The 23,962-nt window shown below is 37.6% G+C and overlaps 4 protein-coding genes across 5 annotated transcripts in view; 1 reads left to right on the top strand and 3 right to left on the bottom strand.

Annotated features, from left to right (window-relative positions):
- cops7a (COP9 constitutive photomorphogenic homolog subunit 7A) overlaps positions 1 to 1,373 on the bottom strand; it is a 9,319-nt gene extending 7,946 nt beyond the window's left edge. The window contains exon 1 of the mRNA XM_035672684.1: positions 1,274 to 1,373. The gene's annotated coding sequence lies outside the window, so the exon portion shown is untranslated. The remainder of the gene's footprint in view (positions 1 to 1,273) is intronic.
- Positions 1,374 to 2,357: 984 nt separating this feature from the next.
- On the bottom strand, positions 2,358 to 8,580 carry LOC118336112 (C-type lectin domain family 4 member E-like). Its single transcript, XM_035672691.1, has 6 exons — positions 8,209 to 8,580; positions 6,971 to 7,081; positions 5,213 to 5,344; positions 4,957 to 5,108; positions 3,417 to 3,538; positions 2,358 to 3,091 (listed from the first exon to the last, which is right to left on the bottom strand). The coding sequence occupies exons 1-6, from the start codon at positions 8,291 to 8,293 to the stop codon at positions 2,929 to 2,931; spliced, it is 765 nt and encodes a 254-aa protein (XP_035528584.1). The 5' UTR covers positions 8,294 to 8,580; the 3' UTR covers positions 2,358 to 2,928.
- A 955-nt stretch (positions 8,581 to 9,535) lies between these two features.
- LOC118336122 (perlucin-like protein) lies at positions 9,536 to 12,083 on the top strand. Of its 2 annotated transcripts, XM_035672705.1 has the most exons (5): positions 9,536 to 9,673; positions 9,770 to 9,955; positions 10,164 to 10,312; positions 10,423 to 10,544; positions 11,818 to 12,083. In XM_035672705.1, the coding sequence occupies exons 1-5, from the start codon at positions 9,652 to 9,654 to the stop codon at positions 11,978 to 11,980; spliced, it is 642 nt and encodes a 213-aa protein (XP_035528598.1). In that variant the 5' UTR covers positions 9,536 to 9,651; the 3' UTR covers positions 11,981 to 12,083. The 2 variants fall into 2 exon arrangements, with proteins under 2 accessions (XP_035528598.1, XP_035528597.1); XM_035672704.1 differs by lacking the exon at positions 9,536 to 9,673 and having other exon boundaries at positions 9,706 to 9,955.
- Positions 12,080 to 19,473, bottom strand: cd4-1 (CD4-1 molecule). Its single transcript, XM_035672644.1, has 10 exons — positions 19,347 to 19,473; positions 16,407 to 16,477; positions 16,172 to 16,318; positions 15,891 to 16,046; positions 15,539 to 15,772; positions 15,070 to 15,444; positions 13,188 to 13,445; positions 12,939 to 13,039; positions 12,774 to 12,817; positions 12,080 to 12,580 (listed from the first exon to the last, which is right to left on the bottom strand). The coding sequence occupies exons 2-10, from the start codon at positions 16,462 to 16,464 to the stop codon at positions 12,550 to 12,552; spliced, it is 1,404 nt and encodes a 467-aa protein (XP_035528537.1). The 5' UTR covers positions 16,465 to 16,477; positions 19,347 to 19,473; the 3' UTR covers positions 12,080 to 12,549.
- Between the last annotated feature and the right edge of the window lie 4,489 nt (positions 19,474 to 23,962).

Genomic DNA, 23,962 nt, shown 5'->3' with positions numbered 1-23,962 from the left:
TTATTAATCTTTATTTAATCAGGCAGCCTCAATGAGATTCAGACAAGAGAGACCTGAGAACAACAGGCAAACACAATCCCACAATAGAATCAATTAATAAATTAATAAAAATAGGTCCAAGAATCACAATAAAACCCAAACACCAACCAACATCAGTGAGCACAAGAGGGAAGTCTAAGATTAGGTAGTTAATGGATTTAAAAGAGAGTAGAAATGAGAGGAAATCCATCCAACCCTTTGATACAGGGAACAGTGATGGGTACAAAATGTGTCATTTATGATAAACAGGCTGCTGAAGTATCAATGAGGCAACATGACAATAACAGAAAGTGTCCATAATCAATAACAGACATAAAATAAACTTTCTGAAAGTGAAATATACACAACAAACTACAGATACAGAAAGGCGACTACACTGAGTACTCAAACAGAGACACAGACACTCGTTGGGGGCTGCACAATTAATCTAAATATTATCCAAATAGCAATATGCAAATCGCAGAAGCTGCAAATCTTAACTTACTTGTAAAATGTGTGACAAACAGCATTATAATTAAACACTGTGGATCTGAAAAGATGCCCTGGCCTACAAAGATTTATAAGAACATGTTTGTTTGGTACAGACTCCAAAACATGTCACGAATTCAATGTTTTTGTCTGTGAAAATTACATTTCTGATGCCAAAATGGTAATTCCCAGACTAATAACGAATCATATTGCAACTGGAATATCTGCCAAAATCATATCAACACAATGTTTTTACCACAATATGCAGCACTGTTTTCTGTTCAAAGCGCTCACTTAAATGTCAAAGCTATCAACCAAACCCTAAAGTGGAGTTTCGTAGCTTTTAGAGATACCTGATGTGAATTTGTGATGAAGAATAAGTTAAAGGTCTTCCTCCTCCATGCTATCGTTAGCTCCACCGGCTAACATTAAAGCTAATGACCTTACCTGTCAACAAACACCAACGCAAACGCCAGATGTAGTGCTTTGCGTACAAAACGTGCACTTTGTTCCAGATACAAGGTTGTTTTTGTCTTATTCTCATTAAAACATGCGTGAGGTATTCTTCAAGCTCAATGTGTCACGTTAGCTCGGTCGCTAACCGCAAGGCTTCACGCAACCGCTGACGTTAGGCCTCAGTTCATTTTTAAGTCGTCCTGGTGACTCAAATCTTACCACGATAACGTATAAACAGCCGGGAAATACGACATGCGTGTACATGTCTCTGCGAAAGTGTCAAAATAAGGCTGTGTGCGATTAAATGTACCTTGTTTTGTTGGTTTCTAGTAGACAGCCTGACGATTGTTCGGTTCCGCTGTCAGCACACGCACGACAACAAAGCAACGTAGTCTCTGATTGGACAATACGGGGGGAAGTGGGCGGGACCAACGGAGCCGTCAATCATCGTCTGTATCAGGGGCATAAGTGAGAACAGCGACATCTAGCGGCCGTGTGATTTATACCACCTGAAACTGTGGAGAACAAATGTGAGGGGATCACAGAGCAATTAAAGGGAGCACATTTGTCTTCTGCCTTGTCTTTGCTTATTGTATTTTCTATTTTAACTCTCAATCACTTTAATTTAAAGAAACAATCCAAGAAGGTAAAGTCACCACTTATTTTACACAAAGGTAATGGCTCCCAACCCTTTTCCATCATTTAGTAGTAAGTGATGGCCCCCTGCTTAGGTGACATGTTTTATGGATATTTCATATTATATTCAAAAATGTACAATTAACCTAAACAGTTAATTCAGTAACTGCAAGAAGTTTGTGTAAAACGAGTGATTTGGATGAATATTTAGCACTATATTTCCTGTTTAGGGAACTTTTTATACAATTCTCTGTCTCTATTATATATATATATTAAACCATCATACATACTTAACAGGAAACTTGTTTGACAAATTTAGCATTTTATTATCCCTGATGCTTGGCCTTCTATTAGACAGTTTATTTAAAAAATTATATTTACTTTTTCTCACAGTAGTGAACCAAATGAAGAGATATAGGCCTACTGTGTATATATAGATATTATATCTACACATATATATATACTTATATATATACTTTTTAAGTTTTCTGGCACGCCTTAAAATCAAGAACGCCTCGCAACCCCTTATGAAGCTTTGGCGATCCCTAGTGGGGTCAGGACAACCCCCATGTTTGGGACCTCTGCTCTATAGTCATCATGTAACAAGTGGTCAGACATGGCTTCATTTTAAGTCATCACATGCAAAAATGTTGAGAATTGCTTTTTTTCTTGTATAGTAGGCTCCAGTTACATCAATGACCAGACTTCAAAGGGTTAATGTGTCAGTAGGTAAGTACAATAAGGTAGACACAAAAAGGTAAGATATATAAAAAAGACAATTTTATTGGCATACATTTAGTCTCAAAAATCTGAACTATAGTGCACGGAAGCAACAGTGTTATTATTATTAAGTAATTTGCAGCTCAATTTTTGAATTGTGATAATCATGCATCAAACTTCTCGGACACAGTGACAACATTCATGGCATTAAACGCTGCAAAGTGAACACCTTTAGTTTTCCCTGGTTGATCTAACATGTGATCTCAAAACTAAATCCAATAATAGGCTAATTAATTGTAAATGGACACACACCAAAAATGGTCAGCTGACATCATTGTTAAAATCTCAGTTAAAAAAACATCCTTGTGTAAAATCTTCTCTTTTAATGAAATATTTTTCTTTTTAGATTTACTTAAACGTACATACTCATTCAATACAACTTACTCCCTGGTTATTTCCTCTAATACAAGGTATCTCAATACAATGGTGTACAAGATGTACAAGTTAAATTTTCTGTCACATCCTTTTCTATCCATTAAATTCAGGGTTTTCTGCTACAACCTTGTGTAGTTTCCAGACCTTCTGCAGTATTTTCAGCTGTATGAAGACTCAGTTGAACTGAATGACATCCATTTGACAGATCCTTTTATAAATGTAATCACAAGGAACATCAAACCATGTCTTTGAGTGGCTGTTTAAGGTGGCACAGTCCTCTCCGTGTTCCCCTCCTGACTGGTGGTTATCTGGCTCTGAGCTCCACTGATCCCAATATCTGTGTCAGAGGGAGAGAGGAGGAGAGCGAAATAGACAGTAGGCTTTAATTAACTACTGTGAACAATTCTGACAAATGTGAAAAACAGGCTCAAGTGCAGGTTTTGACACAAGAATGGACATTATTGTGTGTCTATTTAAAATAAACTTTAAATTTATTTAGATTTTGCAAATGATAAAATAGGCTGCTTATTTAGCTTTGGACGCTTTGGGTTCTTCCTGCACAGTTTATTCAGTATCAGCAATATTTAAAAAGACAGCAACTTAAATACAAAACATAAATGAATAAATTATTTAATGCATTAAATATTAAAATTAAACGGTACTTGTGTTGCAATGTTGAGTTGTCCACCCATCTCCAGTCTCCCTCTTTCTCTATATCAGACAGGCCGATCCAGAAGTGGTAATCAAATCCACCAATTTTCCTGACTTCTTTTTCCAGACCGTCCTGAAGATAAACACAGAAACATACACATCATCGACATATTACATTCACCAAACCCTGAATCATTAAACCTAAATTTAACTCTAATACCAAGTCTTAACCCTTTTAACAGTCCTTTATAGATGGGAAGATGGGTTTTATCATATCGGGAAGGATCTTCAGTTATTGACCAAATCTTCAACTCCTTAAAGACATCATGTGTAATTCTTGAACATGTACATTTAAGGCACATAATAATCATTTTCACAGCAGATATTTTGACTTGTAGTAAGATAGGATAAGATAAAATAGACTTTATTGATCACACACTGGGGAAATGCACTTGTTACAGCAGCCACAGATGTCTAACACAGCAGATAAGAAAAAGAGAAATACACAGACTATAAAATTTCTCCATATTGGCCTTTATATCCTAGTGTGGAGGATTCAGTGGGGAAATGGCAGATTGCAACCATTTGAATACAGCTCAGCTTTCGAAGTGTGTAGGAGAAACTACGGCGGCTGCAAAAAAACTCAAAAGGCCCTATCTAGAGCCAGTGTTTGGTTTGTCCGTTCAGGGCTACTGTAGAAACATGGCGGTCTGTGTGGAAGAGCTGATGCTTCCCTCTGTTGATAAAAACAGCTCATTCTAAGGTAAAGAAAACACAACAATTATTATTTTCAGGAGATTAAACATTAATAAAAACATGCTATGAATATTATATTGAATATTATATTCATTTTCTGCATAAATGTTACATACTGGACCTTTAACAACATCAGTTTACAGACTAACCTGCTTAAATGTTACTGAGACCTTTGTGTTTTCATTGTGTTCTTGATTGTCTGCTTGTAGCGTGGATACTTTCTTTTTGTTAACATTTGGATCGTGGATAGGCCTTTTGCATGGAAGACATCTTCACATAAATAAATGAATGGTGGCCGAATTCCATTTAACTGCTTCAGTTTCACATTGAATGTCACACTGCCATGACTTACTGGGACACTTGAGTTTGAACAGTGCCATCGTTAATGGTTCATCTTGTAACAAACTGCAACCTTTCCTACAATGGACAAGACAAAATGTCTGCTGTGAAAAAGGCTCTGTTTGGTCGTTCACTTCTCAATTCTTAAAACTTGTGCTTTGGCAAAACTGATAAAGCCAAAATAAAGTGACCTTGCTTTACACACACACCACACACACACACACACAACACACACACACACACACACACACACACACTGATGTCTTAAGTTTGTTTCTCCTGCGGACAGCACACAGTAACCGACCCAATTAAGGGAAATGAGGAACACCTGTGCTGGTCAGCAGGGCTCCACAGGCAAAGTGCTCATTTCTGTTCATGAAGTTTGTTGATAAGTTGTGTAAGGTGTGTTTAGTTTAAGAGACTTGTTCACGCACACACACACAGAAACACACTAACATGCTGTTCCATGGTGTGCAGTATGGTAAGGTGACTGCCCATCTCTGCACAGCTGTCTCTGCTCTTCAGCCAGTCCAGCTTGTCACTGCTGAAGTAGTAACACTGATCTCCGACATGCAGCCATCCTTCAGGACACTGCCTGCATGACTTAACTGTTAATCAGAGTGAGGGCGAGATAAAAGGATGAGGGGAACAGTAAATCAAAGAAAAAGCAGGAAATAAAGGTCGTGTATGGGTTTGATCTACATCCTGCCACCTGTCTTTGAACAGTTCTGCCCCAGGGCGGTGTAGTCCTCACACAGCTGGATGTAACGTCTCTGCACTGAGGTTAGTTTCAAACCCAGAGTTGAGGAGTCTTGGGGTGCACCTGGCACCGACCTGCCAATCACTGAGAAGATAGATAGATAGATTAGGCCGTCCATCCAGTAATTAATAAAACCTCAAAGCTAAAAATGTGAACCTGATGTGCTAGAGAAAAAGTCAGGGGATCACCAAAGTGCTTAGGATTTATTCTCTGGGGAACATGAATATAATTTGATAGATGTTGAGATATTTCGGTATGGCCAAAAGTGGCCGACCAACATTTCCACCCATAAAATCGTAACTGAAAACGAATACTGTTGTATTTTCTCACACACCACTAATTTCTCCCTCTTCAAACATACGATTCTCCTCTGTACAGTCTGTGAATCTCTGTAAGAGTTTATTGCTGCTGTTGCTGGAATAATTGAGTTTATATGAGCTCCCTTGCGGCTGTAAAGAATTATCATTTACAACATGAACTTTCTCTGGTTTCATTGCCAGATATTTTTCCACATTTGTGTTTTCTCTGTTTATGTTGCCACAAGCCCTTTGCCTATTAAAATATTTCGTAATGCTTTAATGAAAGAAATAATGCTCTCTGAGAAGAGCAATTGATGTAATATAACTCATGAATAAAGATATATATGTGTCTTTCACTAAAAGATGATGTATTAGTTTGTATTATAGGAGCATTAGTATTGTCACTGGTCAGGTTCAGAGGAATTGAAAGTCAGGCCTCTTCCCGTCTGACATGTTTTGCTGTGGTTAGTGAAGATCAGAATTGACTTATTACAAAAAGTTTGTTCTTCTTGATAAACTGTGACATATTATCATTTCCTGGCAAACCTGCTGACGCAAACACAGGTGCAGGTGCTGTAGTGAGATTAAACACGTAGATAAACAAAAAACCCATATGAAAATTGTGCTAATTCATATTTTATGATTTAATTGTTACAATGGGTTACATTTTTCAGACAGTAGATGTGGGTTACTGTGCAGTTAATGTGCCATTAAATAGCAAATAAAGAGCAGTCAACCTAAATAAAGTGAAAACATTTATATTACCAGCTTACTTGACCCACAATAGCAATGCCTACAGGAGTATTGTGGCTTATTTATCATGATATAGTACATAATGTGATCTTCTATGCCATATTCATAAAGTAAAATTTAATGGGTCAGGCATCCAGTTGTCATAGAAAGTGTTACGTTACGAAAATGTTTCTTTTTATTTCCTTCTTGTTGCAAGTCATCACTTTCAGATACTGAAATTGTGCTTCTGTCTCTGTATGTATGAATGTGTGTGTGTGTGTGTGTGTGTGTGTGTGTGTGTGTGAGTCGTGGTGATGGTGGTGGTGGTAATAGATCAAGCACGTACAGCCCCAGTGGTGTTTGTTTTAAATGAGAGAGTGTCCTCACAAGCACATTATCAGGCTGAGCTGCCAGAGACTGTTGGCCCTGCAGGAGAAATATTTCACAATTATGGACTTTTGTGCTTTTTCTATTACATGACCCTCACTGGACTGGAGAGAGCGCTTTATCTTTTTTATTGCCAATTATAGGTGTCCAAAAGCACACTGAGCTGTAATAAAGAGAGAATAATCAGCGCAAGTGAGGAATAGAGTGAGACAGAGAGACAGACGGGCAGATATACATACTCAGACTGGAGGGCAGGGAACACAGGAGGTTGCAAGACAGTGTTTACACTTACACAGGACAGTGAGTACGATGTTGGCGCAGATGGAGGCCAAAAAGGCAATAACCATCAGGAGAGCCGTCTGACCCCTCAAACACTCAATGCCCCGCCTCAGTCCCCGGGAGTCTGATTAGACACAAAACAGTCCTCAGCATGGTTGCCGTCAATTCACCATTTTTAATCCTCTGGTGTAGTTAAAAGTGCAGACTTTGAGTAAAAGGAAATTGTAGAGTGAAAACATTTGACCAGAATTTAGCTTCATAATATTTACTAATCCCAAAAGATAATACTTGCACGTCTGCTGAAAGTTAGGTCAAGTGTATACTCTGTTTATTGGTGTCTCTTTATCCACACAGACACAAAAATACATAATGAAGACCGATTCAGTAGCAGTGGCAAATAAATCAGAGATTAGGTAAAAGTAACAATGCCATTACAAGTAAAAGTCCTGCATTCAAAACTCAAGCCTAATTTAATGTTCAGAAATATTATCAACCAAATGTACTTTAACTAACGAAAGAAAATTTACTTTTTCATCATTACTGATGCATAAATGTGTATCTTATTCATTCAGCTAGAGCTTTTTACAACTATGTCATATAGTTCTGGGAGTTTCATTTATAATTAATGCATTATATTTCAAAAATTGATAACATTTTATTTATGTAAAATCAGAGTATTTTTTTAATATATTTTTTAATGTGGAAATTATACTTTTGTGACAAATGATATACGCATAATTGTTCCAAGCACACTATTTGTGTATGTCTCAATGCCTTTCTGGAGGGGATCTTTCAGTACAGTTATTAAAAAGTTGATAAAATCTCACAATACTAAATATCAAAGGCGCCTAAATCTACTCTTCTTATAAGCAGCAATTTCTTATTTGCCACACTAAGGCTGGATTTAATCCTTAGGTTTGGATCCTGGACAAGCCTCCATTTGTTCTCTCTGAGCCCATTTGTTATAAATGGGGGCGTGCCCTAGGATCCAAACCTCATTTTATTTTACTTTGGGTCTGACCACATGTGTGAATAAACCAATCTTAGTTGACTTGTTTCATTTCACCTTCATCAGACTCAGGATAAAATAATCTCCCTTTTTAAATAAAACTTTTCCACTCTTAAATGAAGTAATGGTCACATTACAAAGAAGAAAACTATGTCACCTGAGTAACTATAGGACTACTTACTTTACATGTAGATATGTTCCACAATTAAAATGATCAATATCTGCCACATTTATGCTCATACCGTTACTCTGTTCAATAAAAGGCCTGTTCCCTCCAGGTGTGGGTTGGTCTGTGAGCTCCTGCAGGCTGGTGTAGTTTTCCTCCATGGCTGTGATGCCCTTGTTAGCACTCTTTCTCACTCTTTCTCCCTTCGCACTGTACTGTACCTCCTCTGGTCCCTAAAGGCTTCGGTATCTCCTCTCCCAAGCAGCAATATTTCTCCTTGAAATTAAATCTGTCCCTGCTGGTTGATTTATCGAGGCACGTCCCCCTGCCTACAACACTGCTGCAGTGCTGTAACAAATGTGCTCAGAGAAGCAGTGTTCCCTTAAACTATCCTGTACTTACAACTAAAGAACTTCAGCATTTTGTTGTTTTCCTAAAAAAGAGGAGACTCTTAATCCAAACTGGGAGGTTATTTCCTCATTTTTTTGGCTGCGTGTGGTGTTTTTCTGTTTCACTGTTAACTCCTGTATTTCATAATACTGGTAATTTTATTTTTCCATTTAGAGAGAAGAACAGATTCTGGACATGACAGATGTGTGATAGATGACACAGCAAATTATGTGGGCGTGTGAGTCAGAACGGGAAAAGAGAGTTTTTAGAAATAGTTGGGGGGAAAAAACAGCAAGTACCTTCAACTTCCTGACACTAATTAAAAAACTGAAATTGGAACTGCGTCAAGGTTGCAACGGGAAAGCAGCTGGGAGCTGTGTGTGAGCTGTGTGTGTTGTTAAGAAAGAAGGGCCAAGCTCTGAATCAGAAAGTACACAGATCCAGACGATAAGAATGTGCAACCACAAACTTTAGCTCAGCAGTGAAATGGACACAGAGATAAACACTAAATACTCCTCCTCTGCTTTAATTAGTTTGGTTTGAAAAACAAAACCTCATGAAGTACAAGAGCTGACAATGGCTGTGGGAATAACGTGCCAAGAATAAAATAATAAATGGGACATATACCAAAACATTTTTTTGACAGTCTGTTGGAGCAACACAGTGGGCATCTGGTGTGTGTGAGTATGTGTGGTGTAGAGGTGATATTGTTGCAGCTGCTCTACTAACGAAGAGAATACAAATAACTCTCAACACACACACACACACACGCACAGTGCAAATGCTGAGTCATACTTTTAGGCCTTTGCCAATTAATAAAAAAAAACGTAGAAGAGAGGGACTGACCATTGTTCAGGTAACGGTAAATAATGCCCATTCTGCATGCCAGACCTCCAGCATCAGATTCTTGTTTATTTAAACCAATATGGCAAGCCTTCAATAGTTTGGCTACAAGATATTGTGCCATCTGAGTTTACATGCTTTGATGACATTCCAATCTGTCTGGTGGATTTGTGCAATCTGTACTTTCCGTCCCATTCTCTTTAATACACAAACTGCTCTATAAAACACCCAGAGAGCAGAAAGAAGAAGCCAAAGTTTGTGATATTCTACCAGCTGACAAGACACAATGAACCTCATCAAAAAGACAGGTAAGAGCGCCTTTATGCAGTCCGCACAAGTGATGTCTGTGTATGTGGGTCTGTTTGCATGTACCTTAATGCTGTATCTGCTATCTGTCTCTTCAGGCATCAGAGGCCACGCCATCCTCTGTGTTTTCATCGGCCTGTTGGTTTCTGAAGCCTCCTCTCAGGCTGCAGACAATCTAGAGGAAGAGGTGCTCTTTCTAAAGCTGAGGATAGACCTTTGGAAGAATAACTACAGACAGATGTGCGAGCATTTCTCAAACCTTACACTCAACTGCTCAGCTCCAGGTACTTTTCTCATCCAACAGATGGGTGATAGTTGTCATTTATGCATGTGTGTTATTCTGCAATGTTCTACAGTTTCCTGTAAACCATACACTGGATTAAATGCCCAAAAATACGGAAAGATTTAAGGTGGTGATATATATTACCATATATATATTGTCCAGTTGTAACTTTTCCTGTTTGTTTAAGTAACACATGCACTCTCCCATAGTGATCAACTGCAAGTGTCCCAACAAGTGGCTTCATGTAGGGGACCAATGCTTCTTCCTCAGCACCGACAGGCAGAACTGGAATGATAGTATAGATAAGTGTAAAGAGATAGGTGGCCATCTTGCCATCTTGACCACCAGAGAACAGCATGTAAGTGTTTCTGTGTGTGATTGATGATTTTTCTGTATTTGAATATATATATATATATATATATATATATATATATAAAACAAATACATTTGGATACAATACATTTTTAGGAAGCCGTGGAAAAAGAAGGCAGAAGGATCGGAGGGTTATACACAAACTACTGGATTGGACTGAGTGACATTGAGAGTGAAGGAGAATGGAAATGGGTGGACAAGTCAGACCTTAAAAATCCGTAAGTATGAAGTGACTAAAATGAAAAAACTCTTCTCATAATAATAATAATAATAATAATAATAATAATATTAATAGCAAAGACAATATAGTGTAAGTACTAGGAAAAGGAAGAGGACTGGTTGTGCTAAATATTATCATGTTCTTGGAAACAGGGAAAAGGAAGACACAAATCAAAAAAAGCACACACACACTAGCATGGCTGATGTCCATGAATTTAAATGCTAGCACCCTAATAAAGATCCAATGACTAGAAATACTGCAGACCTCGGGTTGAAGGATAAACATACTTACAATGGAGACCTTGGTGTTGAAGACGTGTCATAGCTGTAATGTTGCCCTCGTCTTTTGTTTAGGTCTCACAGCATACAGCGTCACACCTACACAAGATTTAATTTGTGCGTGTGCTTGTGTTAGAGGATAGAATTACAATGGGTACTATTTTGGAAACCTCTGAAATCCAGCCAGACCTGAGGATCAAAATTGGCAAATACAACCTAGACAGGTTCACTGAGTTTGCCAAGACCTTAAAGAGTATGCAAGTCGACCTTGTTATGCAGATGTGGTGTAGAGCAGAAACGTATGCTGAACTTATTCTTGTCAGTGTGTTTTTACAGACCTTGAATATTTCACTGGCCACTGTAAACACCGCTGCTGCTTATCAATAATACTCAGAGCAAGACGAAGCCATGCTAACACCTCTGTGAGACTGTACAGCAGTGCTTTTAGCTGAAAGCTAAAAATATAATAAAATGGTGATGTTTAGCAGATATATACTGTTCATCATTAGTCACCATCTTACTTTAGCATATTAGCATGCTAACTATTTGCTAATTGACAGTAAATACAAATTACAGCTAATTCTGATGGGAATGTCATAAGATTTTTTCAGGTATTTACACATAAACCAAAGTGCTGAACATTGAAATTGTAATTTTGACCTGATGATTGCACTAAATGAAAAGTGAAGAGATCCATACTAGTAGCATGCAGATAAATTTGGTGCCTAGAAAAGGTCTGATCCCTCCTATGTAATATAGTTTCTGATTGAACACTACATAGTTTGCAAATATTATGTTCATTGCATCAGTCATTACTCAGCTCATGCCCCCTAAAGAGATACCTATTAAAATAGTTACATTGAATTATGCACGTACTTCAGGCAAAGCTCCAGTTACGTGCTTAAATGCTGTTTCACTCAGATATTAAGTTAAGAATCTAACCTCACTGAGACAATCACAAACACTGATTTCTATCTGTCTGCCCACGTGTAGATTTTGGAATGTGCAGAAATCAGAGCCAGACAACAACCTGTCCGGTGGGGCGGAGGGGGAGGACTGTGCAGTGGTGGACAGCTTCTATCAGAACTGGTTTGATGTTCCCTGTTCCTTCTCCTATCCCCGGATCTGTCAGATGGACGCCATCTCGCTCGTGTGAACCCCTCTACACCACCACAGGACCACCACCATTATGAAAGTTATTGATTCTTTATTGAAAAATGTTAGTGGTCAATCTACAAATAAACAATTTCTAGACAAAAGAGTCATTTTTTTATTTATGTAATACAGTATTTTGCACATTCTTAAAATTATATATTTGTAAATATTCATTAAAACCATTAACCAAGTCTATCAAGGCAGTATTATAGAACAGCATAAAAATACATAACATAGCACAACAAAAAGACAGATCTGAGAACAATGAATGAAAGAGAGTATAACAATTATTAACAGTAATAATCACAAACAATAATAATTAAAATGTGAAGTCTGGAAGAAATCGATTACATTTTACAAATATAAAACAATCCAAAGATATGTACAACTGTAAAATACATTTTTGTGAAAATTTCAGCATTGATGGAACTTTGTGTTAAACTTTCAGAGCCTCATCTAACACACCTAGCAGAGGATCACAGTGTAGTAGACATTACAGAAAAATCCATCTTATCTGGATAGAAATTCAATTGGTTGCGAGTCCTCTTCAAAATGTCTTTCTGGGAGTTATTATGATCTGTAGAATCCTTTGGGCTGGGGGCTGAAACAGAAAGTCACAGGTTTCTGTTTGAGTTGTGAAAAGAGACACAGAGCTACAAAAAGCAAAATTAATATGTTTATTTTATCTACAAAAAACACCTCATGGCTAAAAGTTGAATTTAGATTTGAGTGCTGATGAGTGTGAATGTGTGTTTGGAGCCATTTCATCAAGCCAGGAAATGGGTTGTACATACTTTTTGCATCGGCAGAGTCGATGCCTGAGGTGTGTCATCTTCCGCTAATGTCAGCCACAGAGAGAGAGAGAGAAAGAGAGAAAGAGAAAGAGAGATAACTCTTAATGTCATACTAATAATCCACTGTGATCTAACAGAAAAAGAATAGGAATGATTTAAATGTACTTGTCTGCGTCGGTAGAGGATGAAAACGACGAAGAGGAGGAGGATTGCGATGACTGTGACACTGCATATGAGCACTATCATCCACACAGTAATCTTGGGCTCTGTATACAACAGAAACAGACAGTCATCAAACAGTATACAGTACAGGAGAACACATCATGTAAAACCAAGTTTGTTCTAAAGAAGATTGTGGCCACAAGGTCATGCCCTTATCATATTTCCTGCTCCCCTCTCGCTTCCTGTGCTCACCGATCTTCAGCGTTATCACAGCTGACGTAAGCCGTGTTCTGTTCCGCAACAGGTCACACCTCCACTTTCCGCTATCTCCCATACCCACTTCCGGGATGATGAGATGGGCGGGGTGTTGGTCAGATTGCAGAGACGGCAGGGACGTTTGTCCAGGTGGGAACCATTTCAGCTGCAGGTCAGAGGGCAGCGGACTGCCCAAACCACAAGTCAGGTTGACCTGTTGGCCTGAAATTATCTCTATTCCCGGGGAGGAGGTGACTGGAGAGAGAATGAACAGAAAGAAAGAAAAAAAAATATTTATCACAGTGAACATGAAATGCAGGAGAAAGGTTGTCTGGTAAAATCTAGTGTTGTAAACTGAGAAAACCTCTCATTTTCTCTACATTTAATCTCTAAATCCGACTGAGTCGAGGGCTTCTGTTGCTGCAGTGTGCCAGTAACACTTGCCAAATAAAAAATAAATAAATGCTTTCAAATAAGACTTAAAACATAGCATTACATGATGGCATCAAAATCAAAACTGCACTGCATTAACAACAAAATAATAAACATGAAAATAAACAGCATTAGCCAGCGATACATGATATACTGTACCCTAAAGAAAATGAAAGCTGAAACAATAAATCAATCTGCAAATATGATTAATTATTAACGTCATATCTAAGCTCTCTGCCTTCAATCCCTCAAATGTGAATACTTGCTAGTCTCATTAGACTTCTATGATAATAAATTTTATATTTGCTGAGCAGGTCTCCAGGAAACTATAACTGGCATTCCTCACTATCATCCAACATCTTATGGACAAAACGAGTTATCGATCAATCGAGAAAATATAATGAAAACAATCATTAACTGTAGCCGTAAAGAAAGTTACACGGCGCAATCCAGATATCAATAGATTTCATTTGATTTAGTTTTGTGATATGGGATCTCACTGGATGATGGTTAACCTCTAGTATAGTATTACGTACAATACTAAGATTCAAAAGTTGAGATAAGAAATTTAAATTTAAAAGACAAACTTTTTGAACAACCTCAATCCCTGATGCCTAATACACTAAGGCCTGTCATATGATTACATCTAACTACAAAGTAACGCCAACTAAATGCTACTATATGTTTTATCTTTACCTAACTATCAATAACCAGTATAAAACTGTGGTCTTAAACTTAAAAGGCAATGGTTCTCAGTGGGTTTAACTTGTTAATTTCATCTAGCTGGCTTGAACACCAGTAAACAAGGAAGCAGACAAGCACTCACTCACAGCACTGTAATTAATAAACAGACAGTATTTTAAATACATGCTAAATTAAATTTAGCTTGTTGAAAGATGGTGGTTATTCCAGGTGGGCAAAGTTGGAGACTGGGTTCAAAAGCATACCAGGGGTCCCAGATTTGCTAGATACACCCCTGCCTTGAACTAATCCATGAGATCAGTGGACTTTCTGTGTTCCTGGTTAAATAATAGTTCAGACAAAAAGGAGAAATCTTATTTTTACACCATGAGTCCAATTAAAATACATTGTGTTATCACACTCGTCTGGCAGAGGGAGAGCTCATTATACTCTATTAAAACAAGTGGAACTAGACAAGTGTATTAGCCAGTGAATTAGACACATGCCACACCAGGGACACTTGCAAATAAACTCTGCAGCAGAGAGATGAAAACCCTTACAACAGAGCAGAAGCAGAGAGGTGGGAAAGACACGACTGTCTCCAGCTTGTTATGAATGACAATTAGGAAGGAGCAAAGAAACTGGACATCAAAAAAATAAATGAGGACACTGTGATAGCTAAAGAACGAGGAAACATAATTTCATATGACAGATCTGAGTGCAACACAGAGCCAGCTCTTGTACAAAACAATTTGTTTTGACTTACTTTGCAGCACATGTACTGTTACTGTCCTGTTCAGAGTTACATCATTTTTAAATGTGAGAGAGCATACATAGTCTCCACTGTCTCCATCTTTCCCTTGATTTCTCTTCAAAGACAGAATTCCATTTTGAAGTTTAGGGTCATAATTCAGTCCATTGTCTTGGACTGGCGTCCACTTCAGTGGATCCAGAGAGAGGGAGAAGAGCGTCTGTGGAGCATTAGATTTTAGACTCGAGCCCGGCTTAGCGAAGAATTCCCACTTTCCTCCCTCAATGTCCCTAGCTTTGAGTATGTCCCAGGAGGTGGTAGTGGAACAGGGGATGGTGAGAGACGAGGATTTAGACGTATATTGAATATTGGAATGAGCTGTGGAGAGGTCTAAATGGAAAAGAGAAATATGGTAAACTTATCTTTAAGATGACAGTACACTACTTTAAAACAAACGCATACATGCACATATACAGTAACTCACCCACAAGCGTGACAGAAATTTTGGCTTCGCTTTCTTTATTAGAATATGTCACCACACAGGTCCACTCTCCCTTGTCTTTGCCCGTGGCTTCCTTTTGAATACTTTGTCTGTTTATTTCCTGTCCCTGGGGATTCAGCCAGTGTATCCGTGGCTTGTAATTCTTAGGACTCTCTGCGTTGCAGTTCAGAGACAGATCTTCCCCAGGCAGCAAAGGAGAGGATGGGTCCATAGTCACTAGAACAGAAACAAATTTACAACCAAAATGTACCTGCCTATAGATTATGTTGACAACTACATAAAGTACCCTTGTCAAATGAAAATGTACCAGGGTGAGTACTGTGTACGTTCTTACCACTGAGTTTGAGTATTTTATATGTGATCGTGGCCTGGGGTTTGTCACGAATCCCATTCTTAAAAATGTTACAGGTAAAAGTCCCGAAGAGATTTTGTTTGATGCCTTTGATGACCAGTGCTGAGTCTTCAGTCAAGAGCAATGAATCTTTATGATCTGCAAGGAGACAATTAAATGTGTTACCATCAAAAGTACCTTTATCTACAATTTAGACGTTATATAATTAGATACATGATGGTACAAACATGTTATATCCGTGAATAGCTCACTGTACTGCTCACCTTCGACCGCCTTTCCAGCAAAGGGATTACGCCAGGCAACTTGCTTCTCATTGAACTCCCAGTAGGAATAATGTGTTTGTGGATTAGTCCCTGCTGGAGGTTTCAGGGTAACCGTCTGTCCCTCCTGAGCATATATCAGGTCTTCCTCTAAAAGAGTGAGAACGGTGTTATGTGTTGGTGCACAAAACCAAACCAAACTGTAAATTATTCTATATCTGCAATCAGTTTGTCTTACGTGCTGCTGACATGACCACAGCGATGAGAATGAGGACGGATTGAATAAAGTTCTTCATCTCTGTTACATGTCTGAAAAACAGTTATTTAGAAAAATACATATTTGTATCAATTCTGTATGATAATAAACACCAGAGGATTCAGTTTGAACAATTAGTTAAAAACAAAAGTAGTGTTTTTAACGTTGTAGAGACGTCTTTACTTTATCATATAATTTTGTTTGTATATCAAATTTTGCTGCAAAGAGAAATCATTCAGCAGGAAGCAAAGAGGGGTTTGTGGTGGTCTCAGATTTGAAGAGATTTGAAAAGGATAAAACACAAAGAGTTGAGAGAGCTGAGAGTAGGCGGCCTGCGGTGGGTTTTGGATGAGAAGAAACAGACAAATGTTGGAGGGCAGAGACACAGAGCATACGCTGCGTTGTGGTGGGCCTTGATTTAGTTAAGGTGCAGATTCTTATCCCATTCCTCCCCCTCTGCCTCTCACACCCCCTCTCTTCCTCCCCTGTTCCACGAAAGACGGATCTCTCCACGCTTAAAAAGAGAAAAAAAAGAGACCACAGCACCAGCAGCACACTTAGACTGTGGTTTAAGGTAGATGCTTCTGTCTTCTTTCTACCTGCCTCACTCCCTTATCTCTGTACCCTCCCCTCCACTTCTGTCTCTATAGTGTATACAGTATGTCATGATTGTGCACAAAAAAATCTTTTCAAAGACTTTTATTGTTGCTTTTATATTGTTTGGAGCCTTTAAAAGAAAAGATGAAAGATATGTATCAGATCTATGTTTGAATTAAACCCCTAAGTTCAAAATACATCCAAAACATAAATTAATACTATTTGGAATTAATTAAAAGATTGTGAATATAGCCATAGAGACCAGACAATTTCCTATGATAAAGAAAAAGCTGTTTTATAACTTTGAGTCTCGCTGAAGGCCAAAGGTGAGCGCAAGAGACTAAACTCTAAGATCAGAGAATTATTTGTCAGTATTTGACATTGAGATCTAGTAAAATCTTCATCAAAATCAATGCAAAATGCTTATTAATGTTCATTAGGTGTTTTGCCTCAAGATTAAATGCATTATTCTGCATACGTAGGTGAGTAGATGCGATGAGCGTTGGCACCTGGTTCTTTTGGAGCATTTGTACTCGCCTTAACTAAAATTATAAGAACTAACAAAACAATATAAGCTAATAAAAATAGGAAAATAACAGTCAAACTTGAGTTACATTTGCAACATAATTAGATCATTTGCTGTACTAATTCACTTCCATTAGTGTAATTTTCCCTTTGAACCTATTACAATAATATGTATCTATTAAGGCTCATACTAGGTGGTATTAAATATTAATATTTAAGCACCCTGGTGATCTAGGGGTTAAGGCGGGAACTATAAACGCAATGTCCCTGGGTTGCGTCCGGTTGGAGATCTTTGTCACATATCACTCCTCCTTCATTTCCTGTCATCTCTCTACTGTCCGCTCTTCAATTAATGCACAAAATTCCCCAAAATGTCTCTAAAACTCTCTTTATCTCACCATCAGAGGCAATCTGCTCACAAATGACACGCAGTGTCATACTGAATGGAGTTATAGCCCTCTAAATAAAAGTATCAGGATAAATATTTTAAACGTATTCAGGTCATAAAGTTATTTTTATTGTTCTTACACCAACAATAATCCCAACATATTGACAAACTTCTGGGTCCTGTTGAAATGTGAGAAAATGGAGGTACCTGGTTGACAAGTACAAGAATAACCACAAAAAAAAAATAATAATAATGTTTCTAAATAACTCATCATTCGCACTGACAGACCAGGTAGTCAGTTACCTCAAGAAAAGAACATTAAACATTAAAATCTGAGGCAATGTGTGTGCAAAGCAAATGGTTTATGATTGTATCTATAAAAGATCAGAAGGGATGTACATGTGTGTGAATATGCTATACATTTAAAACCTTCCAGTTGAGATTTGATAGAAAATAAATAATGTTGCATTATTTATTATGTTTGAGATCAGAGAGAAAAAAAATAAGTAAAAATGGAAACCAGAGACAGAGTGAAATTGTGGTAAACAGATGCTCAAAGTCATCACACCTGTGGAGCTATAACCCAGAAAAACCGAGGCGAAATGTGTCTGTAGTCAGGATGGAGCTTCAACAACAAGCAGACATGGAGGGGGAGGGGAGGGTGAGGGTCAAACACAGTGGCGGAGGGGAGGAGAGAGAGCAGCAAAAGGGAAAATGACAGGCAGCATTATAGTATAATTCACTGACTTAAAAATTTATTTAAATTCTTGTTTTGGGCTGAATTTAACATTGTACTTTTTAATTTTAAATGCAGTTTAAGCAGGAAACAAAATAGTTTGACCCCATTTATACTTTACGGAAAACTTAAATAACTCAACATATTTTGCTCAGATTGTCAAGTTGTATTTAAAGGTCCATGTAAAATAAATCCACTAGTATAAAATTCTCCTCATAAAATAATTTTACCTTTATAAACTGTGTGTATAGCGGGAGTCCATTTTGTACCGGTCACCTGCCTAATGTTTAACTACTTGTGAATTTCAACAAACCACGAAATACAAAAGAAGAAATACAACAAAGACGTCAAAATGATTTAAAGTGTAATGATAATATTATATAAAGCCTATTTCATGTGTTTAATATTTTAGTATTTCTTTCAGTTTTATCTAAATGATCAGTATGTGCTTTTGAATAACACATCTTGTCTTGTAGCTGTAATTAGATAAATACATAAAATTCACTATATGACAATCGGCCTGCTGAGCTCTTCCAGGCTTATGATTCAAAATAAGTTTTAGGTATGAAAAATATAATTGACACTGATATTTGATGTATACAGCAGTAAATGTTTTTATATTTTAAAGTATGTGTATATTGAGCTTGAAATTAAAAACAGATTACAGTATACTTACAACAGTTGCTGAGTGCAGAGTGTCCCTCTGTGTTCAGTGATCTGGAGTCGGGTGCAAATGTTGAATATTTATCAAACAAACCTTCTTTTTAAGTGCCGTTGCACCTCCCTCGCCAACGATTGGTCTGGAAGACAAAGCACACAGTCGATGATCAAACTCAAAATCAGAATAATGACCTTTGATTGGTTGTTACAGAGGAAGAGGGCAAGAACTCATACCCATGATTCTTTTTAGAACTAATCATCCAAAAAATATCGTAAGCTCATTGTAACATTAGATAAAAACAAAACCAATCATTTATGCAGGATAATGGTGCCATATTTTAATCAGTAACTAAGGTACTCATGATTTTCTTTGTTTCTTTTTGCTTTTTAATCTGTCCAATAGAAAAACAAATAAACAACTAATCTTAATTGGCTGAAATTGTTATTTGAGTTGCTGCCTGATAACAGAAGTCCCAAAATTTGTTAAGGGTCTCACCGGACTCATTATCTATCCTTAGCACGTTCTAAATAGCACACGGGCGGCTTACGGCCTAATTTATTATAATTGCTCAGTTGATTTTCCCCCGGTCATATAATTGTACTGACTTAGATACATAATTAGTGCATCTGAATTCAAGCCATGAACTGCTGGACCAATCTTCACAAAACTGTTTGATAAATGCAAATTAAAAATGCATCGTTTCCTAAAAAGAAACACTCAGATAAAGTGCGTGAGGGTAAAATCAATTCTTTTGGGAACGGCTGTACAGAGAGGCGTGATCGTGTGAGTTTAATATAGGTTACATAGGCTTAAATAAATACAGTAGAAAATACAACCGTCAACGTATTTCATCCTCTCCTCTATAACATCCCCCTGTCACACACACAAGACCAGTCCCTGTGTTCATTTTTACACACTGACCTGCCATCACTCTTAACTTTATTTATTTCAGTCACATTATAACATCACTTAAGAACGATAAAGTCTTGAGATGCTGTATCTTCAAGAAGTAATCCTGTTGTGTTTTAGCACTAAGAGCTATGCACATCAATATAGTTTGTCTTCAAGTTAAACAAGATAAATGGATGTTGGAATGGTGGAAACAGTTTGAAGTCTACAGGGAAATTTGTCTCTTGTCTAACAAACAAAAACACTTTGAATCTTTCCTGTCAAAATGTTTGAGTCTAACTGCTCTGACGTATGTAAAAAAAACTGAATATCAAGCAAAGTAAGAAACAATAACAGTGTTTTTTCTGAAATTCCCCCTTCAGTAACTTTAAAGTTACATAATTTTTTCCTTCACTGTTTCATAACCTGGCAAAAAAAGTGTGTATCTGCTTGTAACAGCGCTCCACTGTATGACATACGACATATGGAGTTAAACGTTTAAATCAAACACATTGATCTTTGGCTGCACCAAACGTGTGCATCATTTTAAAACATATTTCCTTGTAATTCATAAAGCCATGTTTGAATGTTTGGTAGTAAAAATAACTTCAATGGAATTAAAATAAAGGTCTGGGGGTTTGAACAAAACTATCGTCCGCACGGTTTGTTCACAATAGACCCGCCAAACAAACGCTGTAGAGGTGGAAGAGTTTTTTATCTAATATAGTTCTTTTTTTTCTGCTTCGATTAATGAATTAGTGTTCAATGATAATAATACAAGTTGATCAGAATTAACCAAGTAAATGAGAGCAGCAGGGGGATTTAACAAACAAACCCATGAATGGAAATTGCAGGTTTCGTCTCCGTGATAACAAACATTTGTCCTGAGATAAATTATACTAATTAATATAACTAATTAACTAAAGATAACTAAATAAAGTCCTGCACTCACTGCATCTTGTAGTGCCGCTTTTGGTGGACCCCGCACAAACTCTTTAACATTTCTTTGTATTTTTTTTTGTAAGATTAGACAAAGATTAGCTTGTCGCAGCGCTACACAGTTTATTTTACACACAGGCTTCCAGTCTTGTTCAATGTTAAATCAGTGTTTAATTTTAGATTTAATTTGTCTGTTTGGGGGATATGAAGACAAACATTTGTCAGTCAGCAGGGTAAGCTTCAGATTGCACTCTGCTCAACATAGTAATTCTTGTTATACTTATTGGGTAAATGTACACCTGTGCGGGAGCCAGACATCTGTTTGTGCTTATCTTTACTTATAACCTGCTGTAGAGTCGCGTCTGCACTCAATACAACAGTAATATAACATCTGTGGCTCTCTGTCTATTCTTACTATTGACTGAGTTTGCCTCTAACTTGCGATCCTTATTGAAGTAATATACGACTGCAAGGAATGTGACTGTTACAATATCACTTTACAACTGCACTGATAATTGGTATTATTATGGGAGTAAATACTGAAAATAAACATTTATACATTGCAAACCAATGTAAGGTTTGACAGTTTCTGAAAAAGTAAATTAAACTCTAATGGTAGCCACAGCCAGCATGAGTTTATTGTTGTTTGTTTCTTTTCAGCAAAACCAGATAACCACATAAAAAGCTATTCATTAATACCCAAAATGTTGAATGACATTGTTGAATTGTTGAATGACAGGCAGTTGGTCAAAAGCAGAGAGGGCAAAGTCTTTAAAATACAGATTAGCTTGACGGTGTGAAGCTTTAAGGTTCATTTGAGGATCATTTATTCTTGTACTACACTGAAACTGTTATAAGGCATCACAACACAACAGAAATTAATACAATAATGAGGTGATCTGTCAAGGTCGTCCCAAGCTAACTAATTACAGCTAGAGGGATCAGTTAAGGGACTAGAACTGCAGAAGCACGCTGCCGAGGTGGTTTAGAGACATGAACCACAACAAGGACAAAACAAACATCTCACACATGTCTCATGTGTCTCTCTGAGGTTTGTCTGCCTCTGTACTGCCTTCATGAAGGGCTCACACCTGCTTCTGTACCCTCTGAGCTCAAAATGATACAAGCCTTTTGTTTGCTCCTCTGAACATACCCTTCAAGTTATGGCTACAATATAGAAACATTCACTTCCAGGCCTCTTGCGTAAACATGAATATTGTCTTAAAGGACATCTGGATATAAATCTGTCACAAAGAACAGGTCCAAATGTGATAAGGTTTTCTTTCTCAGTGGATGCTTTTCTGTGATTTTGGTGGAAAACACCTGAAAGTGAGGACTCCCTCATTACTCACACACCTAACGAGGGCGTGTGTACCACATTGTGTCATTACTGAAAGAGAAAAAGACAGAAAGTGTGGGCTACAAGCAAGAATGAAGAGTGATTCACTTTTTTCATATATTCCTCATCCTCCATTCTCTCCTACAGAGGGTTTCCCTCACCATGCAATCTCTGTTTTCTGTCTCTTTGTGTGTGTGTGTGTGTGTGTGTGTGTGTTTTATAACCATTTCAAGTTAGACGAATACTGTGTGATTTAACTGAAGCAGGTAATCGAAACACAGGAGGATGTCTGTAGACCAAGACAGGAAGGTACAGAGTTTGTACTGTATGTGTTAGTGTCTGCGACTGATGTTTCAGAAATAAACAAAATGTCAGTGGAAAAGAGGTTGAGAAGCAGAGACAAGTGACATTCAGTGCTCAATGAACTGAAAACTGTTTGTCTGTTATGAAAGGAACTTCATCCAAGCTTATTTGAAACCTCAGAGTTGCGAAACAGTAGATGAAGACAGAAAAGTTATTTTCTGTCTCTCCCACTCACCAGTTCACCTCAGTCATTCGTACACATCAATGGCTATGTGATTTGTGTGTGTTACTGTATTGTTTGTAGGCTGCTGCATAATCGCTTCATCAGAATGGAAAAATAGTTTCTTTTATTTCTACTTTGTTCCAGTTGGCTTAGATTTAAACACGAGCAGGGCTGTCACGTTGGAATAGGTTGCAAATGTCAAGTCATGTTTATGTACTATTCCTAAGAACTACAAACTAAGCAGAATTAATTTTGTCATAGGAAAACTGCATCATGGTTCAGCAGCAGACAGGACGCAGTTCATGTATAAGCATGCTGTTACTGTAATGTTGCCATTTACATAAAGTTGATTTGGTGTGTTAAACGATGACGTTGGTTATACAGTGGAAAAACTGCTGCACAGTCCCGCAGCACCTACATACATGTATGCAGAAATAACTGTTTCTGTAGGACTTCATTCCTGTTAATAATTAATTTGACCCAATCATTCAATCAAATTACTGTCAGAATTAGACAGAATTAGGCTGAACTCCCCGTGTTGCTCATTGATACAAAATACAGATTATAAAGCAAATTCTGATGTCAGCTATACGTTCAATTAGATAGCTTCCCTGCAAACTCCCTCAAGTAAAAATCTATTGTCAATGTCATTGCATTTCTAAACGTTTATTTACTGATGCACCACAGTACATTCAGGCTTAGTATCCATACATTTAGCACTATATTATGCTGTGTGTTCAGTATAATCTTAAAGAAATGTTCAGCCACAGGACTCTAAAATAAACCTTAATGCACAAGTTTTGACATTATAAAGCTCGGACCAATAGGTTAATGGTTACTGCGCATTACATAACTGCGACATCCTCGGGTTCAGTTGGAAAGCTGGGGACCTTTGTTGCATGTCGCACCACGTTTTCTGTCTCTCTACAATCAGATAAA

The sequence above is a fragment of the Morone saxatilis genome, unplaced genomic scaffold, assembly GCF_004916995.1.
Source record: "Morone saxatilis isolate NCDOM2014 unplaced genomic scaffold, NCSU_SB_2.0 Contig24, whole genome shotgun sequence".
NCBI classification, from domain to species: domain Eukaryota; kingdom Metazoa; phylum Chordata; class Actinopteri; family Moronidae; genus Morone; species Morone saxatilis.
This window is presented reverse-complemented; position numbering and strand designations above follow the sequence as displayed.

Coding starts and splice junctions, on each gene's coding strand:
- LOC118336122 (XM_035672704.1), top strand. CDS start 9,706: ATGTCTGTGTATGTGGGTCTGTTTGCATGTACCTTAATGCTGTATCTG. Junction 9,956..10,163: donor ACTCAACTGCTCAGCTCCAG/GTACTTTTCTCA, acceptor ACTCTCCCATAG/TGATCAACTGCAAGTGTCCC. Junction 10,313..10,422: donor TGACCACCAGAGAACAGCAT/GTAAGTGTTTCT, acceptor ATACATTTTTAG/GAAGCCGTGGAAAAAGAAGG.
- cd4-1 (XM_035672644.1), bottom strand. CDS start 16,464: ATGAAGAACTTTATTCAATCCGTCCTCATTCTCATCGCTGTGGTCATG. Junction 15,773..15,890: donor TAAAATACTCAAACTCAGTG/GTAAGAACGTAC, acceptor TTTCTGTTCTAG/TGACTATGGACCCATCCTCT. Junction 15,445..15,538: donor AATTTCTGTCACGCTTGTGG/GTGAGTTACTGT, acceptor TTTTCCATTTAG/ACCTCTCCACAGCTCATTCC.
- LOC118336112 (XM_035672691.1), bottom strand. CDS start 8,293: ATGGAGGAAAACTACACCAGCCTGCAGGAGCTCACAGACCAACCCACA. Junction 5,109..5,212: donor GCAGAACTGTTCAAAGACAG/GTGGCAGGATGT, acceptor TCTGATTAACAG/TTAAGTCATGCAGGCAGTGT. Junction 3,539..4,956: donor TGCACACCATGGAACAGCAT/GTTAGTGTGTTT, acceptor GTTTATCTTCAG/GACGGTCTGGAAAAAGAAGT.